The following is a 24,564-nucleotide window of genomic DNA, read 5'->3' as shown; positions in this document are numbered from 1 at the left end:
CCTCTGCTTGAGAGGCGATAGGTCAAACCACTAGGCCACCATTAGGCTAGGCTAGGCTAGGCACTAGGCTTTTTTTTTCTTTAGGTTACTTAAGTAAATGACAATTAACTAGTATTGATTGATGACAAAAATCTGTAATGCCTCCCTGAGACGTACAAAACTTGACAAACTGTTCTGGCCCAAACTAGTTGCAAGTATTGATATTGTATCAACATTGACTATTGAAAATTGGCGTTACCATTCATGTCATCAACCCAAAAACGGACAAATTTATTTGCCGCTACATTTCCAACAAAACAACTAATTTCTCACATCATAGTATTTTACCGGCCGCAGATGTAGCTTTGCCGAAAATTAGATCAGCCAAATATTACTTGTTTGCTCAAATGGTAAAAATATTGGCCAGAGCGGTTTTACATTTTATGGTGTACAAACTTACCTGCGCAGATGTCAATGGCGCTGTCGTCGCTTAATACTAGTGTTAGTTCTATGGTGGAAATCTTAGTTCCTATTTTGTCCGCTTGATCGTTTTAAGTTGGTGGTTTAGTTTAATTTATAACAATCATGTCGATGGTGTTTTTCCGAAAGATTGCTCAATGATGCCTTCCCAGTATTTTGTGACACACGGTGATTCATTGATTTTAGTTACCTATAATGTTGTTGATAATTTTTAACTCCTCACAGTCAGTGTAAATGTAGGTATGTCAAATATTATTCCGTTCACTTGTTACAATCGCTCCGTTTTTAGGGTTCCGGAACCAAAATGGCAAAAACGGAACCCTTATAGTTTCGTCAAGTCCGTCTGTCTGTCTATCCGTCCGTATGTCACAGGCATTTTACTCGAAAACTACAAGATGTATATCAATGAAATTTGGAGTACAGATGTCTTGTCAAAGCCGCTATTTAGTTTCGTAGTTAAATGACCATACACGTCACAGAAATTGAACAAAAATCATTTTTTTAAACTCGCATCAAACGTGTGGCACATAGTTCGACAGCTCTTTTGAAAAGATAGTAAGATTTCTCAAATTTTTTTTAGATTAAGTGAAGATTTACGGAAATAATCGCTCCCAAAGGAGCAAAAATTGTGTTCCCCCCTCTATCTTGTAAACAGTTTGTCCAAAAGATATGCAAAAAATAAGGAAAGGTAACGCTTAATAAATACTTTCAACGAAAATTGGTTTCAACATGATCGGATATACCGTTTTTGAGTTATTGCCGAAAAACGGCGCTTCTCAACAAAATGATGTAAGTGCCGCGAAGATACGCTCTCTGGTAATAGATTTTAAGACTGTAGTAAGTGTTTTCATTGTAATAAAATGCACATGAAGGATCCACGGAAAGAACGTGTTTAGTCACCTAAGCAACTTTTTGAGTTATAGCGGTTTGAAAGTTAGTGCATCACGGACAATTGCTATGGTTACCATTTATTTAAAAGATAAAAAAATAGATTTTATATTGTTTTCAGATTATTTAATTCAGTGGTAATTCATAGTACTTTGTGAGCTCTACATTTTGAGATTAAAATCTCAATTTAAAAAACGTGACTACTATGTTCTTTCCGTTGACCCTTCACATAATATTACTTGTTTTTTTTCGTAATGGCTACGGAACCCTATCTCGGGCGTGTCCGACACGCTCTTGGCCGGTTTTTTATTATATGGCTTTGTGCATCATAGAGCAGTGTTGCCAGTATCTTATTTATTCAGCCCTTGTGTGGTAAAAATTTAAAAAAACAAAATAAGAGATGTTAATGGTGGATGAACAATAAAGGACGCTAAGGGGCTGTTTCACCATCCATTGATTAGTGTTAACTGGCGGTTAGGTGTGATGCCGTCTCTATTTGTTTTGTTCGAATAGACGGAGACGGCATCTCATTTAACCGTCGGTTAACGCTAATCAATGGATGGTGAAACAGCCCTAAGCCTACTTTTAGTTGTTTATGAGAAAATAGTATTAACGGACCGTCAGACCGACGTACAAATGGACAACAAAGTAATCAAAGTGGAAGTCAAAATATCACAAGCACTTATGAATGTCAAAAAAATCTACCACCGGTTTGGAGAGCCCTCTGTTGAGAAGAACCCGACAAGAAACTCAATAAAGTATATATTTTTAAATAGATCTACAATATTAGGTACCTATATGAATATGACTTACATCTCAAGTATTTCAACACAGTAGATTCGCTATTTGAAGTACGAGTAAGGGATCGCCAATGCTGTCATGTCCATGATATAAATAATAATTAATTTTACAATACGCCTTAGATATTAATGCCTTCTTGACAATAGATTTCATTTTTGTATCTGTTAGTTTAAGCTTTCCCTGTGTTGCCAGTAGCTTTGACTAATCGACGATACTGAGAATATCACATATATTTTTCCTTACATACTTACAATATAATATTAATCCATTATAATATTAATCCTTTTACCGTTCCGTTTTTTCTTGAGTTAAAAATCATCGTCCTAGTCTATATACGTCCCACTGATGGGCACAGAACTCTTCTCGGAATGAGAGAGCTTGGGCAGTACCTAGTTCCCACGCAGGATCAGTGCGGAATGAAAACTGTACAATTTGTACAGGCTTCCTGACGATAAAAAAAAGGAAAATTCCTTCACAGTAAAGCTCGTGGTAAATTTCGAATGTATTTCGCACAAGAATTTAGAAATTCAAGGGTGCGAGTGAGACGCTATTAGGTCAAACCACTAAGCCACCATGTCTTGAGATACGGTACCCTACAAGTGAAATTGCAACAGATTATAAAAAGGAGAAAGTCATATATAACGTGGTACATAACGGCAATCAGGCCACAGGTGCGGCACAATTCGGCTATGTCCAATCGCGCACCTAAATCAACAACCAAAGCGTAATGTTTAGCGAAATTCGTAACATTTCTTGGAACGGGGTTACCGAGTCAATATATCTACCGACAATAATTAAAGATGATTAATGATTTTGTTTACAGGGTGACTCCTAAGTGATGAACGGAAATGTTTTTTCTAATTCAGCTGTGGTGGCATAGTTTGACCTATGGCCTCTGAAGCAGAGGATCGCGGGTTCAAACCCCGGCTGGGGCCTCTGAGTTTTTCGAAATTCATATGCAAAATTACCTACTTATGAAATTTTACGCTGCTTAATAAAGCTTTACGTTACAATGAAGGAACACATTAATAGATACATACTAATATTACGCACTGGGTCCGTATGGAAACTACAGCTTAAAGTGGAGAGCGTTTTGAGAAAAGACCCGTGCCCAGTTTTTAGTGGGACGTAGGTACCATGAGCCAAATAAGTGGTCTACCAATTTTGAAACAACGTCCTATCAAATGAATATGTCGCTAAAGTCGAACTTTCAAGTTGACAGACCCGTCTATTGGCATTTTTCTGACAAAAGTAGGTAGGGGAGAGCAGGTAGGATTCGTACAGTTTTTACTCCAGGCCTTGTGAAAATTAACCAGTAACTAATTTCAAAATAATTGAAATACTACCCCATTGCCTATACATCTAGTTACCATAATAGTATTCGTTAGAGGTGCCAAATAGCAACATTTCGAAGTTGTGACTGTTTTCCCAACATGGAATGTCAACATGACATTAGTAACTAAAATGAATTTGTGTTGTAACATTTTTTTCACCTCAGCACCACAAACAGACAGGTTTTGCTATAAGGAATCAGTGAGCAAAATCGCATTTTAATCTATATATATAAAAGGCAAAAGTGATTGACTGATGTATCAACGCACAGCTCAAACCGCTGGACCTAGGGATTCCAAATTTAGCACGTAGGTTACTTTTAAGGTCTAGGGGTGCACTAAGAAAGGATTTTTCAAAATTCACCCTCTAAGGGGGTGAAATGGGGGTCCAAAGTTAGTATGGGGAAACAAGATTAGTTAGACTATTTTATTCGAAACTTCACAGGAGTACTCTTAACAATAAATAAGTAAACACCTGTTTCAGGTTTTTTGAGAATTCAACCCCTAAAAGGGGGTAATGTGGTGACAGAGTCAATCAAAAACCAATCGTTGATATATCAACGCACAGCCGAAACCACTGGACCTAGAGACTTAAAATTTTGCACATAGATACCTTATACAATGTTAGCATCCAATAATTTGGAGATTTTTGGAAATTCTTACGGAAACGGGAAAAAACGGGATTTATATATTCGATTCCGAGTGACCCTATCTCAGTTAACTATAATAACTAGACTCTTCAAATTTGATTCACAAGTAGGTATTACATTAATCAAAAAATCGATTTCAGGATTTGTGGAAATTCCTACGGGATAAGGAAAAAACGGAATTTATATATTCAGTTTCATGGAATCCTATGAACTATAATTAGTACTAGACTTCAAATTTGGCATATAAGTAGGTGATTATAATGATAAAAAAACAGTATTAAGTATTTTGGGAAATTTTCACGGGATAAGGAATAAACGGGATTTATATTCAGTTTAACGGAATCCATTTTTCGTTTTACTGGTCCTAGAAAACTGATATTTGGCATTGAGGTTCCTTGAGAAGTGTAGGGGAACACTACAAAAGAATTTCCCGAAATTCTGACGGGAAGGGGAAAATATGGGATTTTTCGTTTTACTGGTCGTAGAAGGCTGCAATTTGGCATGTAGGTTGCTTAAAGAGTGAAGAGAACCATTAAGAAATATTTTCCCGAAATTCCCACGGGAAAGGGGAAAAAACGGGATTTTTCGTTTTACTGGTCCTAGAAAGCTGAAATTCGGCATGAAGATTGTTTGGGGAGTGTAGAGGAGCGTTAAGAGAGGGCTTTCCAAAATTCCCACGGGAACGGAAAAATATCTGAATAACTGAAATTTGGCATTTAGGTTCCTTGGGGAGTATAGGATAGTACTACAAAAGGATTTCCCGAAATTCTGACGTCAACGGGAAAACACGGGAAAGGGAAAAAACGGGACTTTTCTTTTACTGGTAGAAAGCTGAATTCGGCATGTAGGTTGCTTGGGAAATGTAGAGGAGCATTGAGAGAGGACTTTCCAAAATTCACACGAGAACGGGGAAAAACGGGATTTTTCGTTTTACTGGTCGTAGAAAGCTGAAACTTGGCAAGTGGGTTCCTTGGGAGTGTAGGGGAGCATTGAGAGAGCATTTCCCAAAATTCTTATGGGAACGGGAAAAACAGGATTTTGCGTTTTACTGGTTGTAGAAAGCTGAAATTTCAAAATTCAAAAGTTTATACTGCACGTACGCTGCAAAAAGCCCTTTAACCGACTTCAAAAAAAGGAGGAGGTTATGCGTTCCGCTATATATATTTATTTATGTATGTTTACTGATTTCTCACTCAATTGTGTCCCAATTTTTAAAATGATTTTTTTATTCGAAGGAATATCTACTCCCGAGGTAGTCCCATTGTCACCAAATCAGAATCTGATGACGGGATCTCAGGGAAATCAAGGGCAACCCTCAAATTTTGTAGGCACGCATTACGTTTTATATAATATTTTCTCGAGTTATTTAAGTATTTCCGTCTGGTAGACATCTTCTCATGTTGATGAGCTGATGATGGAAGGTAAAACTCCTTAACGGTCAGGAGTAGAGGATATTTTTTTAAATATTATATTTACGTGTAGACTGATAGTTGTTTTCTTCATGTTATCTAGGTGAGCTGATGATGGAAGGTTAATCTCCTTAACGGTTAGGAGTTAGAGGAAGTTTCTTTAAATATCATATGCATGTATAGGTACACCTTTAGTTGTATTCTTTCTGTTTATTCAGGTGAGCTGATGATAGAAGGTATAACTCCTTAACGGTTAGGAGGACACATTAAGTACCTACACCAAACCAATCAACTCATTACGTAACAAAATTTATCCATACCTATAAAACAGTATACTGTGACAGGCTGACTGACTGACAGACGACGCGTAGTTAAAATACAAATTTTACAGACCTGAATTTGGCACACATGTAGATAAAGTATAATAGAAGTGCACTAAGTAAGGATTTTTCGAAATTCCCATGGGATAAGGAAATATTTAACTTTGTCTGCTTCTTTGTTTGTTTGGTTTGGAGGAATCTCTGGGAAAACTGAGGTGATTTAAAAAAATCTATTAGTGAAAGTTTTTTAAAAATCGATACCAGAAATAATGGAAACCTGTTTCAATTTAATCGCGGACAGTGTGGTTTTCTATTGAATTTACTTATTCCCATCCCGCGGAAACAATCTATATATCTAGGTTCAAAGTTTGTACGAATTATGACTATCTAGGTTGATTTTTAAATTCAAAAATTTGCAAATAGAATTCTACGAAAAATCAATTAAAACACGAAAATAAAGATCGTAGAAAGTAAATCTGTGTTACCCCACATTTAACGCGAGCGAAGCCGCGGGCAAAAGCTAGTAATAAATAATTAAATTAAAAAAAAATATATATTTAAAGGGGCTCCCATACAACAAACGTGTTTTTTTTGCTAATGTCTAATGTTGTATAAGATAATGGTACGGAACCCTTCGTGCTGACTCGCACTTGGCCGGTTTCTTTTAACTATTATAAAAAAATCAGCTTTGACAGCCAGAACTCAAAAGAACGCACAAGAAAGCAATCACATCACTCAGGAAAATCCCAATCAAAGCTAACAGCCGAACGAAAGCAGTTCTGCCAACACAGACGACTAATACAGATTAAACATATTTTCATTACCAATAATCCTTAGTAATAGGCTTACGGCCAAGTTGACATTTGTGCAAAAGGACCGCATTTTGCCAACTTGTTTTTGCGGGTGATAGTGGCGCTAGGTGTCTCTACTATTTGGCGGGTTTCGTATGAAAAAACAGTTGGTTACATGTTGTTGGCGGTAGATGAGTTAAGTTGGTGCGCTTTGAGAGTCTCAGTTTCATGGTGCTTGAGTTTTGTGTGGCTACGATATACATACAGTCATGTATGGTTGTGGCTGGTTTGTATCGATGATAGTCTTTTGTTTTTGTAGTAAATTACTTACTTCTTTATTTATTTTCTTTTATTACATCTAAGAAAAAATATGGATATCAGTTACTTTTATATGTTGAATATGTATGACTCAAAAGCTGCAGCAGTACCGCATACATATCGTATTTTATGTTTTGGTAACTACTTTTTGCTGGAAAGAATAATTATTTATGTAGGTACTCGGTAAATTCATACATTTAACTTTGTTAGGCAACTGATAAGGTTTCTGTCCAAATAAAAAGCAATAAAAAGTAAAATTGAAAAACGTGACAACTTTAAACTCAAACAACACTGCACATAAAAATTACTATAAATTTAAATTAAAAGTTGAATGTAATAACTAATATTGAAATTACAGCTAAAATAATTATATAAAAAAATCGCAACACCGTCCTAATTTTTTAATTAATTGAGCTAACGGGACTAAGGCAGAGTTCATTCTGCCACAAAGCCGTACACATGTCACACTTGACCATTATAAGGGCGCGATCACAATAGCATTATGCGGCCGAATTAATCGAATGGGGCGCCAAATGTTAAACTGTTTTTAATATTATCTGTCGCATCTATTTTCAATTGAAAGGATCTTTTTTATTGTAAATTAGAACAGAAGGCAGAAGGAATCTCGTTGAACTTGATGTATAGTGTGTCATGTGTAAAAAAGTAGCCAAAATATGTCACAAATGAAGCAAGTAAAGCATAATATTTCACTATCTGTGCGTTGCATTTTTTTTAATTTAAACTATTTATTTTTAGACTATTTTTATATTAAGACTATTCCAGATAAGCAAACAAAAAGTACCTAATGAACTCAGTAAACACCACTTGAAAGTTCGACTTTAGCGACATATTCCTTTGATAGGAGCTTGTTTAAAAATTGATAGACCACTTATCTGGCTGATGGTGCCTAAGTACCTACATACTTCGTAAATTTTTTCTTAGTACAGTACAGATTGAAATCTAAAACTATTTATCGAGCTTCAATATGGCTAAATTATCTAATTTTTTACTCCCCACGGGTCCGACATATTATAAAGTTTCTGAAAACCGAATAAAAAAATCACGTTAAGAAATGCGACCCATACAGACGTACGGAGACTCTTCGCTCACACTTTGCGCTCGCTCGGTTGATAAATAAATAAGTATATGGTTTATGTTTGCCTCTCCCTCTCTTCCCATGGGCGCCGTAGAAACCGGCTGAGGGATAATACCAGAAGATGGGCAGCAGCGTCTTCGTGGCTACCCTAACATCCTATATACTGCGCTCGCAGACCCGCTTACCAAGCGTGGCGAGTATTGGCAACACCTCCTCATAAACCTCAAATGAAAGCACGATTCTTACTCAGGCCCCTAGTCCCCGGCAGCTCCACTAGTCCTGCACGGCAGCGGTCGCAGTAACGGCGGGCCAGGGAGTGCTAAGAATAAGCGACTGGAGGTCTATGGGGAGGTCTATGTCCATCAGTGGACGTCCTACGGCTGAGATGATGATGATGACGAGACAGGTTAAAGTGTCATTCTTACTAAACTTTATAAATTCATAAAAACATAACCTTAATTTATAAATAAAACGCTATTGTTAAAAGCTGCTACGAGTAGGTATATCAATATAATAAAATTATTCACCAGAACAGTAAACAGTGAACAGCAAGCAGCAAAATGCACTTGCCGTAAAAAAACGAAAATTAAATTCTCATCACATTTAAATACCCCAAAAACAGGGAGCCGCAGACTCTCGACAGAGTGATAGAGGAATAGCGGGAGCGGATTGAGTGATGCGGATGCGGGCTTGGGTAGTAGTTGATACCATAAAACAATAATTCTAAGATGCGACCCTAGTAAAAAAATATTTTAGCCCTGAATACCAGCTTTTAACTAGTTTTTGGTTGTTTCTAAACAAATAGTGGATTGAGTTGGAAATTAAGAGTGGCCACAATTTTTTTGGCAAAATATTTATTGCTTAAACGTATCTGTTTAATTGTGATTGTGTCAACTACCCTACTAGTTACAATCTATAGCCAGCTACAAACCTATAGCCAGCCGTAGGAATACCTAGTTTACAAGGTAATACATAAATGACCTATTTTAATTGAATCGACTCTAGTTCGGTTCTTTATTTAACTCAGTATATATTTTCGTTCACGTACCCATTGACAAACTATCGAGGCGTTGGGAAAACTCGATTCTCACTGAATCATCAAATTTGGTTCTTACATGATACATGAAACAAGCTTTGTTATAATACGTCAGTAATGACAAGTATTAAAATTAACAAAGCTTGTTTACTCTAATTCCAGGGAGTTATATCCGAAGATAACTAACTTGCTCTTGTGTTGTGTCACTCACGAGGTTGCTTAAAGAAAATGTTTACTCCCTGCTGCTGCTACGGTCCATTGCAGCATAGCTACAACACAATTAATTCTGAGATACTTATTTTTCTGATTACTTTGTTTATGCAGTGTGCCTTGCTTACAAAATTTCATAATTCTATTCTATGTCAACTATTAGCTTTTTCTCGCTTTCTCCGCGACCATAACCTCTCTCTCATAGATGGGCACAGATGCAACAAGAATAGAAATATGCTTACCAGTTCGGATTAAGTGGACTCAAGTGTTGCCAGCCCCTCTATTGTAATTTTGCCATAGACTCGCTACAGATGCGTTCTCTTTGGCTCTGGTGTTGCCAGTTTTTGGTAGGGATTAGTGGGATTTGATTGCTTGATTCCATTATAGGGGGACGACGTGGATTGTAATTCTTTTTGTGTTTAGTTTTAACGAAGTGTTTTGAATTTGACATGACAAAAACTTCAATGCTTAAAAGACAAGTGCATGGGATATAACTAACAAAATAGTATATTATAGGTACAAAAAGTGCAATGGGTTTCATTAACAAACACTACTTTTCACTTCGATTGCAAAAAATACTTAAACTCAACATTGCAAATGAACATTTGCGTTCATTTTTCTTGTACCTTACTACACAACAGACCACTTAACCAAAGTCAGACTACATAATGCTTAGTTATGTTTGTGTCTTGAAAGTTTTTATTTTTCTTAGACGAAGTCTTAACATATATCTACACTCTAGACTAGCTTACTCACTTAACTTTAATCAAGCGAATTAGCTAATTTTCATGATCATAGTCAGGTCAGAGCGCGGAGAACAGATGGTCATTGGGGCCGAAAAGATCTCAAATGGAGACCGCGGATCGGCAAGCAGCGTAGGACGTCCATTAATGAAATGGACGGATGACCTGGTTAAAGCCATAGGCTAACGGGGATGCAGGCCATATCCACCGAAGCAACTGGAGGTTTGGTCCTCTGGCAAAAGCTTTGGAGTTCGCCTTTTGCCTTAAGAAGGCGTATGGAGGAGCCCATGTCCAGCAGTGGACGTACCTAACGTCCTACTTCTGATATGATATTATGATGAGGACGATAACTAGACTAGACTAGCTTATTCACTAAACTTTAGATTTTTATGCTCTATAGACTAGCGCATAAAAATTGTTTTCTTCCAACTATGCTTTAATTTCATCATAACCGCACTAAATACCCACCACAAAGCGGGACTTTTCTGCTCTAGAGCAGAAAAAATGTATGAAAATCCTTTATTGCATTATTTTACTTTTTTTTATTACACCACCAAAAGGTAACACAAGTATTTTTGCTATAAAATTAGCCTGCATAGTGTAAAAAAATCAAGTGTTAGGTTGGTCAACCTGACGGTCTTATGAAATTTGACAGATTGCGTACAAAAAATTGTTACTAAAAATAGTAAGTAGCCGCGTATTTAAAAAAAAAAACTTTGTTTGGTTAGCCAACCTGGCGCCCATCCGAAATTTGACAGATCGCGGGTAAAAATATCTGCTACTAACTCTGCCCAAAAAAGTAAGAAATTAAAAAAAAAAACAAATTGGCGGGAACCTTGCGAATTTTCCGTGGACATTTTTTGAGAGTGCGAATGTAAACTTACAAAAATTGAATCATCGAGTGCTAGTGACATTTCTTTCCTATTAATTGTTTAGCATGAGTATTTTTTTCGTCTACTATTCCTGTAATAGTTGAAAGAGAGCAGATTATGCACCTCGCATTAAGTAATTTATATTTCCCTCGTGCTTTTTAAAGCCCTCGCTAACGCTCGGACTCCAAATCGGTGTAAATAGAGAACTAATAAATACTTTTTTTTAGGTGTCAAGCGGGCACGGGCCGCTGCGTGGTCGACAAAGCGCATCGCAACCAGTGCCAGGCTTGCCGCCTTAAGAAGTGCCTCACCATGGGAATGAACAAAGATGGTAAGTCTCCAGTTTGGTACCGTGAACTGCTTCAACTTTGCCCTCTGGTCCAACATTGCCTGATTCAATTTGGAGTCGATAACTAGCACCCTTCTAGGTTTTTAAAACTTTTATCCCCCGTAATAATAATTCCCGTGTAGATAAAAGTTTAAAACCTATAAGAGTGCTAAGTTATCGACTCTAAATGGAATCAGGCAATGTTGGGGCCAGAAGGCAAAGTTGAAGCAGTTTACGTTCCTTTCGTTTCGCTGAAAAAAAATAACTAAATTAAATTAAAAATATTTGTTTACGGACTCAGGGTCCATAATTACCTAGTGCTCATAAAACTATTCAGGGTTTATTTGAAGACTATTATTGTGTAGAACTTTATAGGTTAGGTTAGTTTTATAAAAATCCTGAAACATTTAGGGGCTGTTTCACCATCCATTGATTAGCGTTAACCGACGGTTAAATGTGATGCCGTCTCCGTCTATTCGAACAAAACAAATAGAGACGGCATCACACCTAACCGCCAGTTAACGCTAATCAATGGATTTGGATGGTGAAACAGCCCCTTACAAGTTTCAAAATAAAATGGATTTGACAAATTCCAACACCCGTTTCACTCATAAATTCTACTACTTTTTGGGAGGCTTTCTCTACAATAAACTAAATGCATCTCTGTCGATCTACCATTTAACTAAAATTCGCTGTAAGAGTGTGGTAACGCAATGGTTGCTTAGTTTGGATAATAATGAAACGGAAAAACTACTCATGACAATTGCATAGAATGTATGGAATATCTAACCACCCGATAATGTTCGGTTCCCGATAGTGGGCACACACACACACACACCCACACACACGAACGCAAACTCACGCTCGCACACTCACATACATTCCTAGATTATTTTTGTTTTTGATATATCTTGTATTGTGTTAACCTTAGATTACTTTGTTAAATAGTAGTTACAGACTTCTGGGGGTCGGAGACCTGGTGACCTGACACACAGGTCCTTCCTAGTTCGGGCACCAGCCTCTGCCACACGGGTCTGACTGTAATTGTAACTAAGTTCAATACTGATGTTGTAACCGGTGGTGGAGAAATAAATACATATTATTATTATTATTATAATGATACATTTTTGAAACGAATCATTTGTAAAAAGAATGATTTGGTTAGACATTAGTGAACCCTCTAGTTTGCTTCCACCTTGTTAAAGTACAGTCAGCAACAGAAGTAGATGAGTAGTTGTGGCGCTTAAAATGCTACACGTCTCTTATTCTTATTACCCTGGCAGTAGAGTCGTGTGTACATTTTGAGCACCGTGTAACTGTTTATCCACTTCTGCTGCTCCTTCTTCTACTTCTGCTAAAACCCACGAATTAGTTGTCTTTGGTAGAAGGGGAGCTACTACGAAACCCAAAAACCGAAGTTAGTATCTTACCGTCCCTCTCATTCTCATATTAAATACTATATGCGTCAGTGGGACGGCAAGATACGAAGTACATATTTTGCACTTCGTAGTATAGGGCCAGTACTTCTCAATCTATTTTTGGACAGGAACCTTGTGGTTAAAAAAAAACTGTAACTATTTACTGCTATCTGATGACCGGACCGATGACTGATTTTCTCTACAGCGGACAGACATACGGACTCAGTTTAACTTGCAACGTTCAACAGAAGTTCAGTGATTAAAGATACTAGTTATCCCACTAATATTATAAATGCGAAAGTTTGAAAGAAAGAGAAAGAAAGATTTATTTTGGCTTCATAAGTACCACCTAAAACTAAGACTAAAACTAGCACTAAAACTATGCTACTTAATGACATGGCAGGATACCAAAAAGGGTCTCCACTCAGCATTGTGTTGTCTGTTGCCGCACTTTATGTGCAGTAAAGCTAGTTTTCTGTGGAGCCCAAGTTTGTAAGTCTGTTTGTTTATAACAACATTAAAATTAGTTTTGTGAAATAAAAATGCGTGTTAACTTTCTTATGACAGAAAAGCAACCATTTTATTTTTAATCTAAAAAAGTAGAACTACAATCACATTGTTGATGGCCAGCAACAAATAACGTTTGGTCAAATAAAAAAGTTTTTATGTTACTAACACTGTTCATTTATTTGTTACCTTGTCTCGTCTACTATATGATAGTATGAGTCCCAGGGAAGGACATAGTTATTTTATCCCATAAAATTGAGTAGTTCCCGCGGGATGGCACGGAGTGCGCGTGCGGGCAACATCTAGTGATCTATAATATACCTTTTGTTTAATTTTCCCCGTGTACCCTAACATTCTCACGCTGAACAAACATACCTTAACAACTTGTATAAAGTATAAACATATCAAAACACATCAAATCCGACAAAGAACAAATCTGCACGACGCATGCCCCGTCATACACACTGTAACCAACTTACAAACGCAGTTAGGGAAGCAAACAATCCATAGTATTGTTAAGAGTTGTTAGTTGATCGGAGTGAATGTTTTAGTTTGTGAACTAGGGTCAATTAGGCGTAATCTATTATTGCTGACGTGCCCCCGAAATGGTTTTTATTAGTTTATTTTATTAAGTAGCTACGAATTCTAGGTGTATATCTAGTGAGTCACCGTAGAGTCTAACCCCTACTATCGCTTATTAGTTCAGTTTAGCAGAATGTAAAAGCATGTTTATTTGACAGATAAATGTGATGCTATTTCTATTCATTCGGACAAACAAACAGAGACGGCATTAGATATGTCACTTTTTTTTTTAATTAATGAAAATATTTTTTCACACCTCTCCTTCAGAAAGTAACTTTTCCTCCCTGACGAGAGGGAGCAAAGTGCAACTTTTCTGTTCAAGGCTTTTCTAAGTATTTTATTCCAATGCCATTTTTTGAAGATGATAATTGTAAAGCCACGCCATTTTCTATGCTGGTTGTTCTTTAATAATTTGTTTTTTTTTCAAGTTTCTTAATGCTCGGTGTGAAAAGTTGTATGAGCCACTCGGGAGCCAAATTATTTTTAACTTGGGCGTTAACACTTGAATCCCTCGCTACGCTCAGGATTCTATTGTAGAATCCTTCACTACATTCCGGATTCAATGTACGCCCTCGCCGTAAATACACCATTTTGCTCCCTTGTGACACAAATAACTATTTTTGACATTCTTTCATAAAAATACCGTTTATTTTTTCACAGAGCCCAGCAAAACTGTTTTCACCGTTTGTCTGCAGGATACAGTCTCTACAATAACATAAAATTATATAAATGACTAGCTTTTGCCCGCTTCTTCGCCTGCGTGATACTCGGTTATCGCGCGCTGTTCCCTTGGGAACTGTACATTTTTCCAGGATAAAAAGTAGCCTATGTCACTCTCTGGCCGATAAACTATCTCCATGCCAAAAATCACGTCGATCCGTCGCTCCGTTTCGACGTGAAAGACGGACAAACGTACAAACACACAAATACACACTTGCGCATTTATAATATTAGTATGGATGGATGGATTAAATTGCTACAATGAGGGCTATCGCGTATGAATTCACCGCTAGAGGCGCTAGTGCAGCGTGAGGTCTCCGAAATGTCAAATCTCATAGTTATTGGGTCAGCTACGCGGGTTTATTTATAATTAGAATAACTTTGTGAATATTTTGCAATGTTTGAAATTAATTATGGCAAATATGCGTTCCGGGGCAATGAATGTCTGTGTTTTGAGACAGTTTTGTCTATCGGAAACCTTTGTCCTCCCTTATTTCCGAACAAAACAGGGACTATGCAACACTGTGGCATGCTCGATATTTTTATGGTACGGTTTTAAGGTGTATTAAATATGATTTTAATCTAAACTTTGTTTTCACGCCCGTAATAACAGACTTTGAAAGTCATACTTAAAAACCTCATGCAACAGTGCGCCATCTAGTGAGACAAAAAACGATAGCCCTCATTATGTTACTGTGCTATACTATATTATTTTTCAATGTATGGTGAAATATAACCTAAGTTTAACAATGCATTGGATAATCTTTCTGTGTATTTGTAGGTAAGTATTTCATTTTATTTTATTCTTATGTTAAGAGTTTACATACATACACACACATACACCATACATACACTTCAGGTGCACCGTCTCGTATTCCGGCATTTCCCCATGGAAATACGATATGCACTATATCTATGTATCTTTGGCCCTTACGGAGATTCAACCCCAAAAAAATCAAAGACGACATTTGAAATTCGCATGCCCAAAGACCAGCAAACAAACTCATCATTTAAATTCTTACACCATACCAATCCATGCATTCACCAGTTCACTAAACTAACAAACGTATGCACGACTAAACTCAAACAAATTGAATGTAAAAAAACATTTTTAGGGTTGTATAAGCCATAATTTGTATACGGAGCGGTTTGGGCCACGTGCCGACGCGTGCCGGTTTTTAAAGTTTTTTTTTTATTTAACCCCTTTCTGCCGTGGTGTGAACAACGATCTTCAGATTATTAGAAAATTTGTTTTTAAGTTTTAATTGTTGTCTGTGATTATCTTTCAACACTAAACAAAACTATATTCACAATTCTTATTATAATTTTTTCTTTCTTTTGAGGGTGATTTTTCTTAACATTCATTTTAGTACAATCTTCCGTACTTCGTGTAACCGTCAATAATTTGATCCTCACCAACCTTGATGGTGGGCAATCTAGCACCGTCCGCTTTAAACGGAACTGTTTCCCGCACGACAGAAATATGGAACTAGGAACTAGGGACTGCATTCCTGGACCGATAAAAAAAGTAAGGGATCTTAAAAAAACGAGTCTGTAAATCTCGAACGTGTCAGTTTTGACTTCGGAATTCTAAAAAGTATATCTCTATATCTATACTAGCTTTACGGTGAGTGTAGAAAGGGCGATTCGAGAATGGTTAAAATTTAGGCAACCCAGCAGTTTGTTTTTTTTTTACCATTGTTGCCATTTGGCAGTGGCAGCAATGGCGTGGGAAATTTTTAACCCGTCACGCGACTAACGACTTTTTTGGGTCATTTTGGATACTTAAGTTTTATTTTAAGAAATTAGTAACAAAAATAGTTTTAGTTCGTTACGCTTCCAATATACTGGTTGATGATATCGAACAGCAATGGCGTGAAGTGAACGTTTTCGTTAGGCAACTCGAAGAGTCAGGTGTTTACACGCGCCCATCTAGTTAGTGTACACAACCCTTTGCCATACTTAACATTAACATCATTGATGTCATGTAATACGGTGGCAATGGAGTTGTTAAATCGCCACGCCACTGCAGACCCGTACAGCTTACTCAGACACCCGTATCTTTATTCTTAAACAATGCATCCCACTAATATTACAAATGCGAAAGTTTGTAAGTCTGTTCGTTAGTTACCTCTTCACGTCTAAACCGCTGAACCGATTTAGATGAAATTCGGTATATAGATAGTTTGAGCCTTGGACAGAGTTCTCACGGGATAGCGATAAACGAATACTACACGGACGGAGTGCGGGCAATACCTAGTTGAGAAGTAAATCGAAACAAACAGTATACATGATTTAAACGGATCCTAGATCCAATCTCATTGACCCCCTGTTTCGCCATCCATTGATTAAATTTATCTGGCGGATAAATGTGACGCCGTCTCTATTTGTTTTGTTCGAATAGACGGAGACGGCATCACATTTATCCGTCAAATAAAATTAATCAGTGGGTGGTAAAATAGCCCCTTAAGATACAGGCGTCTTTACCTATAGTGCAGGGTGTGCGTTGCACGCGGGCGCAGCGGTGTTAGGGGCGCCGGCCGCGGCACTTTGTACCTATTCCATTTTGACCGCGCGCTTCCTAGATGCCGCTAAAGTAATAATTGCACACGAGCGCTACATGGGCTAAAACGCCGCTGATATTACAACCATACCTCTGTACAGCTCCTTATTATTGTAAACTCCATAAAGAGATAAAGTTAACGCCTGGTAAAATAAATTATCAATAAGGTTGTTAGTGATAAATTAAGAGTGATTATCAAAGGGGTTTTCGAGTAACGTAAGCAGAATTTTAGTAGCTTTTCCTTTTCAGTCAGCAAAAATAAGTAGTTCTAAAACTTATGTACCTATCTTTTTAATATATTCAAGTTTCTTTATTGTGATATTATTTGTGTTTTGTTTCGTCTTTTTATTTTATGTGATTTTATTTTCGAAATTTACAGCGCACCAAGGTCAATTTTATTATAGCCAATGCTGTACAATTGCATAGAAACATGTAATGTTGTTTCTGTTCATGTCACTTAATTTGCGGATGACCCCTAGCTGTCAATAACCAAATGTGTACGCAACTGTACCATTTTCTCACCATCGCCTCCTCCCTCTCAGCGTGTCATTAGTGCCTCTAACCCTTGCCCTGCGGCTCACTCCATTGTGAACGCTTTTACAATAATGACCGTGTCTTTCAACAAGCTTTCAACATATTGATTCTTACACGGTAATCAGTTTTATGTGTCAGTAACATTTTTTTTAGTAACAGGTTTAGGCTGTGTTACATCAGAGACGTGCGAGGATGTACTGCAAGGAATGTGTTTTTCATGAACTAATGAAACGCTTCATTTAGCTCTCCTCGCTCAGCACCTGTGGTGGAAACAGCTGAGCTGACCGAGAATAGGCAAATGAACCTACCATAATACTGATCGATCTTAATATTGATTTGATAAAACTCTAAAAAATGCAAATTTAAACGGTTCAAACTCAAGATTATAAGGCAGGAATGGTGCAGTGTGGTTGTTCTAAGGTACGATTAGTGCCTAAGCGTGTGACAGACCAACTAATCCACTCCTCTCAGACCACAATGACGCCCACCACGCCTTTAACAACAATTAGACACTAAATTAATACACTGCGGTTACTCCCTCATTTAAATACGCTCTGGGGCGTTCTTTGTAGTGCCCTAATGAGTCGAATGTACAGTTCTGTTAGTACGTTCTATTAGATTCGGCTGCGGGGCATACAAGATGCGGTTTGATTGAGAACTTTTAAAATTTTCGCACGAAATTATGGACTTAGATATTCTACCTACTGTATGGTTTTAATGATGTCGACGGGTCGCAAAAAAGAGTGTGAAATTAAAATACTAAGAAATATCATTATTAACTGCAGTAAAATATATCTATGACTCAAAAACTACACAAAGGCATAATGTTGCTATCATACAATACAGTGTTCAAGCTGTATAATATAAATTAAAGTAGGTAAAGAAAGAAAGAAAGAAAGAAGACATTTATTCACTTATACAGAAGACACACAAATAAACAAAAAAAACATAAACACACAGAAAAAGAAGCAGAAGGAGAAGGAGAACTAGTTCATTAAACTTTACCTTCACTTGACTACATCTTGTAAAAAGGGATGACACTATTTACCGGCACGGATAATACCGAAATGGAAATATCGACCCGATACAAGTTTTTCTAAGGGCGTGTACACGAAATATCAGGTCGGTATTTTCATGTCGTTATTGTACGGCCGGTAAATAGTGTCATCGGTAAAAAGCTAACTTGTTAAAAAAATCCTGTCAAAAACATGTCAGATTCAAAAATTTCATTTACTTACCTTTACCTTTTTTTAGAAACCCCTGTATCCCAATTCGGCTCACAGAACAATAAAGTTACCCCATAATTGCGAAATAAAATCAAATACATCAGGTGCAGGTCTCATCTGCCGATGTCCCGCCATTTAATCAAAGAGGAACCCTCGAAACCGTGTCGTCCTCCTCATACCCGCTGCAAAACCCTATCCCCGTCTCACTCTTAAACGACTTCTGTCAACTTGATTCGGCTTAATGGTTATTGATTCCCACAATCTACAACGAAGGATTCTAAATTTTCGTTCCGTTAAAATAAGGTTGAATTTGTGTTAAAGAAAATTTATGTTCTAGCGGTTTTAAACTCAACCCTGTACTAATACACTTTGAAGTCATATTTGTTCGCTTAAAAGTTAGAAATCTGGATTTAAGTTTCGAATTTCGATGGGGCTTTATTCAATTGTTTGTGTTTGTGTCTCATTGGATTTTGGGTCCTTTGCCGAGAGGACACGGTTGGCATTGGGGGGTTGGTGGATGTGACCTTTTGGAAGGTGGGCCATTAATTCAGGGTTGGATTTAAGGGTTTTGTGCAGGGATTAAAATCGCATTAATCAGTGTCTGTTACTGCAGCCTTAACTTCGGTATAAACAGTTAAGTGTTAGGGTACGCGACGTCGGATTCGGTGTACAATCGGACTCTTAATATAGTTATACTATTTCTCACTAACATTACTCTTACTCTTAATATGGTTATACAGGTTATACTACATCCTATTAATATTATAAACTAGTCTGTAGTCTGCCTATCCTGCCGGAACTATGCAATTTTCCAGGTTAAAAACTATCCTAAATGTCCTTTCCCAAGACTCAAACTATGTGTACTTTTACCTACCAAATTTCATCTAAATCGGTTTACATTATGTGGATAATAATATGTACTTAATGTATGTAGGTACCTATGTTTGTTATTCAATCACGCAAAAATGAGTGGATGAATTTGAATGAAATTCGGTATGAAGATATCTATAATAAAACAGGTTACTTTTTATCCCGATGTTCCCACGGAATCGGAATAAAATCTCGAAATCTCCTCTGCTGGGTATGCCATGAAATTTCACACTGTTGTTTATAACAACGTCAATTAAAACCACGATGTAATTTTTAAAGAAAAGAAAGAAAGAAAATACATTTATTCACAACACAAGACACAACAATAGTATTAAGTACAAATAGACAACACGTAGGAAAGTATGTGTCATTGCGGTTGTGAATAGGACACTATTTTATTATTTTTGGAAAAGGAGTAGGTACAAGATACCAAGTGGAAATCGAATCGAAGGTACAGCCTATTCAGTACACCATAACTTAAATTCTGAAAGCTAAAATGAAATAGTAAACATTGTTGATACAAAATTATATTCAGAGCATAAAGAAGCCGAGTGTACTCCCTTAATCCTCGGCTCAAGCCCCGCGAAGGAGGTGCCATGTGGATTAAAACTCAAAATTGTGCCATTAGCATTTAATTTTACAAATGAATCTTTAATTCCCTGCTTTCTACTCTTTTTCGTATTTACTAGCTTCTGTCTAGTTACGCTGTATTTTTTCTAGTACACAATTATAATTCATTAACTTTATAATAATCCTTATTATCATCGTCATCGTTATTATCATCTTATCAGCCGAAAGATGTCTCTTGTTGGATATAGGCCTCCCGCATACACCTCTAGTTGCTTCAGTTGGAAGTGGCAAAGGATTCTTCCTTGTTTGTGGGTTTCAGTGGTGTGAAGTAAATATTTACATTAGGCAACCCAAGAAGTGAGAGAAGCCGAGAGCGTAAGTTAGAGGTAGGTATGTCTTGTTATGCACACTTCGTAATTAGTAGTTATGTACACAAGCTCTGCTTTACACCTACATGGCATTACTGATGTCATGTCAAAAATTTAGGAGACCAGAGGCCGTATTGCCTAACGTTTCCGACGCACGCGATCGTCAAATGACAGATTTCGCATACAAAAACTGTCATTTGATTGCGATAGCGAGCGTCAGAAACATTAGGCAATACGGCCTCTGGTGAAAATTGAGTTTTTACGCCACGCCACTGATTTTTCCCTTTGAAGTATGTATATAGATAGGTACTTATAAATAACGCCCTTAAATCATTAACCATCACCATACCATACTTACATACTTAACCATTTTTATTCTTATTATCAATATTGACATTTAGTGGGCGTAATGCGTTTGTGAGATACTTAACTTTTAATTAATGAAACCCCTCTATTAAATTCTGTACACGATTCTAAAAACTTTCACAACACTAACCTCCACGTTTCACATTACGCTAACGAACAAACCAAATCTAAAACTTCATGTCACCCAGTCCATTTGAATAAACCAAAATTACAGCGAAACCGTTAATTGTTTTAGAACTAGCTGAGGCTTTTGACGATGTAAAGCGCAGTGCCTTGAATAATTAGATTGTGACTACCGTCGACATCTCAAAACGTAACCGAATTACGCTTTCCTTTTCACAGAGCCGAGAGCAAAATAATACAAAGCCAGAGTAACAGAGTAAAGTGATAAAGAGGGCGGGTGTGCCTCAGGGCTCGCTCCTGGGGCCCGACTAATGATGTGCCTCGTCATTTTAGGTTGGAATTTTGGCGAAATCTGTATTGAAGTATCATGATTATGATTGTTTCGCGTAGTCACGAATTCTCTCGCTTTTAGCTGAAAAAGTATGGTTGTGTTTTAATTTCAGAAGAATTTACGTGTATTTTATTGCTAATTGACTCTTTTCTATATATTGTCACGTGGTTGAGTATAATGTTTATTCGTGAAGGTAAACCGCAATCAAATTGTATATTAATTATATATATATAATCATTGTACATTGGCAGACTAATACGTAATTATTATTCTCTTCATACTTTCCTCATTTAATATTTCATATACTAGCTAGGTACCTACCCACAATATTAAAATATTTTCCTTGGACTCATCATTTAGGAACCCTATTAGTCAGTTTTATCTACAAATTAACTTTATCTAGCGGGTTTGCTCCCGTGAAAGGCTAAAAATTTGCTAGTTTTCTATCACGTGGGGATTTTGAAAAATCGCTTTTTTTCCAGTGATTTAGGCTATGTGATTTATATCTGTCAGACAATCAGAATCACGTTACTTTTTATGTTTTTACTCGTATGAGGATTCATCTAAGAATATCTTATAATTTCTACCTCGGCTATTCACGTCATTATTTTAACAGTTAGTGTTAATCCGGCAAACTTTTTTGCAGGTGGTAGGACTTATTGTGCAAGGTCCGCCCGGATTGCTACCACCATCTTGCTCGCTAATCCTGCCGTGAAGCAGCAGTGCTTGCATTGTTGTGTTTCGGCGTGGAGAGTAAGACAGCGGTGAAATTACTGGCACGTGAGGTATCCCATCTTAGGCCTCTAGGTTGGCAACGCGTCTGCAATACCCTGGTGTTGCAGATGTTTATGGCGGTAGTGATCTCTTACCATCAGGAGACCCACTTGCTCGTTTGCCATCCAGTCGTATAAAAAAAAAAAAACTTACGATTTCTAACTTTTGATACAAAGAGTAATAAAATATCATCCCGGTACTCGATGGTGTTTGGCACATCTCTACTTCTACCAACCCCTCAACCCCGTTACCTCATTACGCGTTTCTGACGCTTTCTTTAAGAGTTGAATTGAATCAACGTTTCATTGTTGGATCTCATTGGGTTGAGTCGAAGTTTGATTGCCAGAGTCTTGTTCGGCGTTAAACTTTGCTGATTGAATTTGTTGATAAAATTGGGTTAATGTAAGGATAATAGGTTTTTATTTACTGTTATTTCGTTTTCTGTCACGGTGGATTCGAAAGGGCGAGTTAAATTATGGGAACAATACACTAAACTAGCTGTTGTCTGTGACTTTGTCTACGAAGTAATAAATTAAAGTGCTTGCTCATCTTTATTTACCACAGGGATGAAATTGTGCATTTTCGTGTTCAGCTTCAGTAGTTTCAATTGGACAAAATTTTGACTGGTCATCAGTATAACTAGAGAATGTTAATGTCACTCGGGACACGTCAGTTTTCTTCGTTTTCCTAAAGATTCAAATTAGAAAGAAAAAATAAAACCATCTTTTTGTTTCGAGCTCCGAACGGCAAATACATACATAGTAAGCAGTACATAAATCACGACTTCAGCAATACATCGCGTTATCATTCCTTATTTCACCTTTAAGACTTGTTACACGCTCATTTTGGCGTTAGCTCAGTTTATCATTCTGGTTTTCTATCATTTACATCGGATTGACGAATAGAGGTACCATTGAAAACAGTTAATTTTCATCAGTCTGAACCATCAGTCCTTCAGTCGGAGAGGGTTATACGAAAATTCTGTTGTTATTCTGATCAGAATAATGGCCTAAAATGACGCCAGAATGAGCCTGTAACCGAAGAGTATATTTTCGAAAAATAAATCGATGCAACTTAGAGCAATAAATAAATCGATCGAACTTAGAGCAACACGGGCTTCAGGAAGCCCGTGAGATGCCTATCCGCCGTATCGGTATCGATAAATGCACCGCTAATACCCAACACACAAATATCTTCTCATCTACTTGACAGAGTGATCATGGTCGTTGATTGAGGATTACTGGCAAACCTTCTATCTTGACGACTTTCTTGGGTAAATAGTGCGGTGTTTTTCCCTTGACATCCACACCGCTGTTCTGGAGCCTGAAGTTCATACTTAGCAATAGAAAGCTAAAGCCGTGGTGGCGGAGTAGTTTGACCTATGGCTCTCAAGCAGAGGATCATGGGTTCAAACCCCGGCTCGCACCTCTGAATTTTTCAGAAATCATGTGCGGATTTACATTTGAATTTACCACGAGCTTTACGGTAAAGGAACAACAATTCAGTGGTGTATGTGAAGTCCGCACTGGGCCCGCGTGGGAACTACGGCCCAAGCTCTCTCATTCTGAGAGGAGGCCTGTGACGAGCAGTGAGGCTGGGATGATGATGAATAGAAAGCTGCCTACTCTCACATTAAGTCTCTTGGTCAACATTTACTACACCTAAGGGAAGAGATGGGTCCCTTTCTATCATGAACTACACACAAATACTCGTAGATTGTTATAAAATTCGTGGTAAACATGGGCTTAGAAATGTGTACTAGTCATCGTCGTTATGCCCTCGACTGTAGGTACCATCAGCCAAATAAGTGGTCTATCTTTTAAACAAGTTCCTATCAAATTAATAGGTTGCTAAAGTGGAACTTTCAATTTGACAGACACGTCTATAGCATCATTGTTTTGTGAAATGCAAACGATTATCAACTTTAGAGTGGTAGATCACTTATTTGGCTGATGGTATGTACATACCTACGACGCACCTAAAGCACATCATGACATGACACTAAGTCATGGCTAAATTGATTCGTTGAAAGCATCCGATATTATTGTGGTTACATTTGGAATGACAATATAATGATGACATAACGTACCTACGTATAAAATTATATTGCATCATAGTCTAGAATTTTCCTTAGCGTGATTGGTTCAATAAATGTTCAAAATAAACAAGTCAATTAATTGTGTGAATACTTGTTTCCTGGTGTTAAAGATAATGACTTCAGTCAATATTCAGTGGAAATATGATAGGTACTAGTAAGTACGTCATAAATTAAAATGTTTTGTTTACGCCGTACACGTAGCGGGTTCATCACAGTGGATGCAGGCCGCTTCCAACTAAAGTAAATGGAAGTCTATGGGGGA

General features: G+C 37.4%; 1 protein-coding gene across 1 annotated transcript in view; it reads left to right on the top strand.

Annotated features, from left to right (window-relative positions):
* LOC141440178 (photoreceptor-specific nuclear receptor-like) overlaps positions 1-24,564 on the top strand; it is a 51,676-nt gene that overhangs the window by 4,533 nt on the left and 22,579 nt on the right. Inside the window, exon 4 of the mRNA XM_074104639.1 lies at positions 11,152-11,255. Within this exon, the coding sequence (XP_073960740.1) occupies positions 11,152-11,255 (104 nt within the window). The remainder of the gene's footprint in view (positions 1-11,151; positions 11,256-24,564) is intronic.

The sequence above is a fragment of the Choristoneura fumiferana genome, chromosome 22 (genome assembly GCF_025370935.1).
Source record: "Choristoneura fumiferana chromosome 22, NRCan_CFum_1, whole genome shotgun sequence".
Lineage (NCBI taxonomy): Eukaryota > Metazoa > Arthropoda > Insecta > Lepidoptera > Tortricidae > Choristoneura > Choristoneura fumiferana.
Note: the sequence above shows the minus strand (reverse complement) of the source record. Positions and strands in the feature narration are given on the sequence as shown.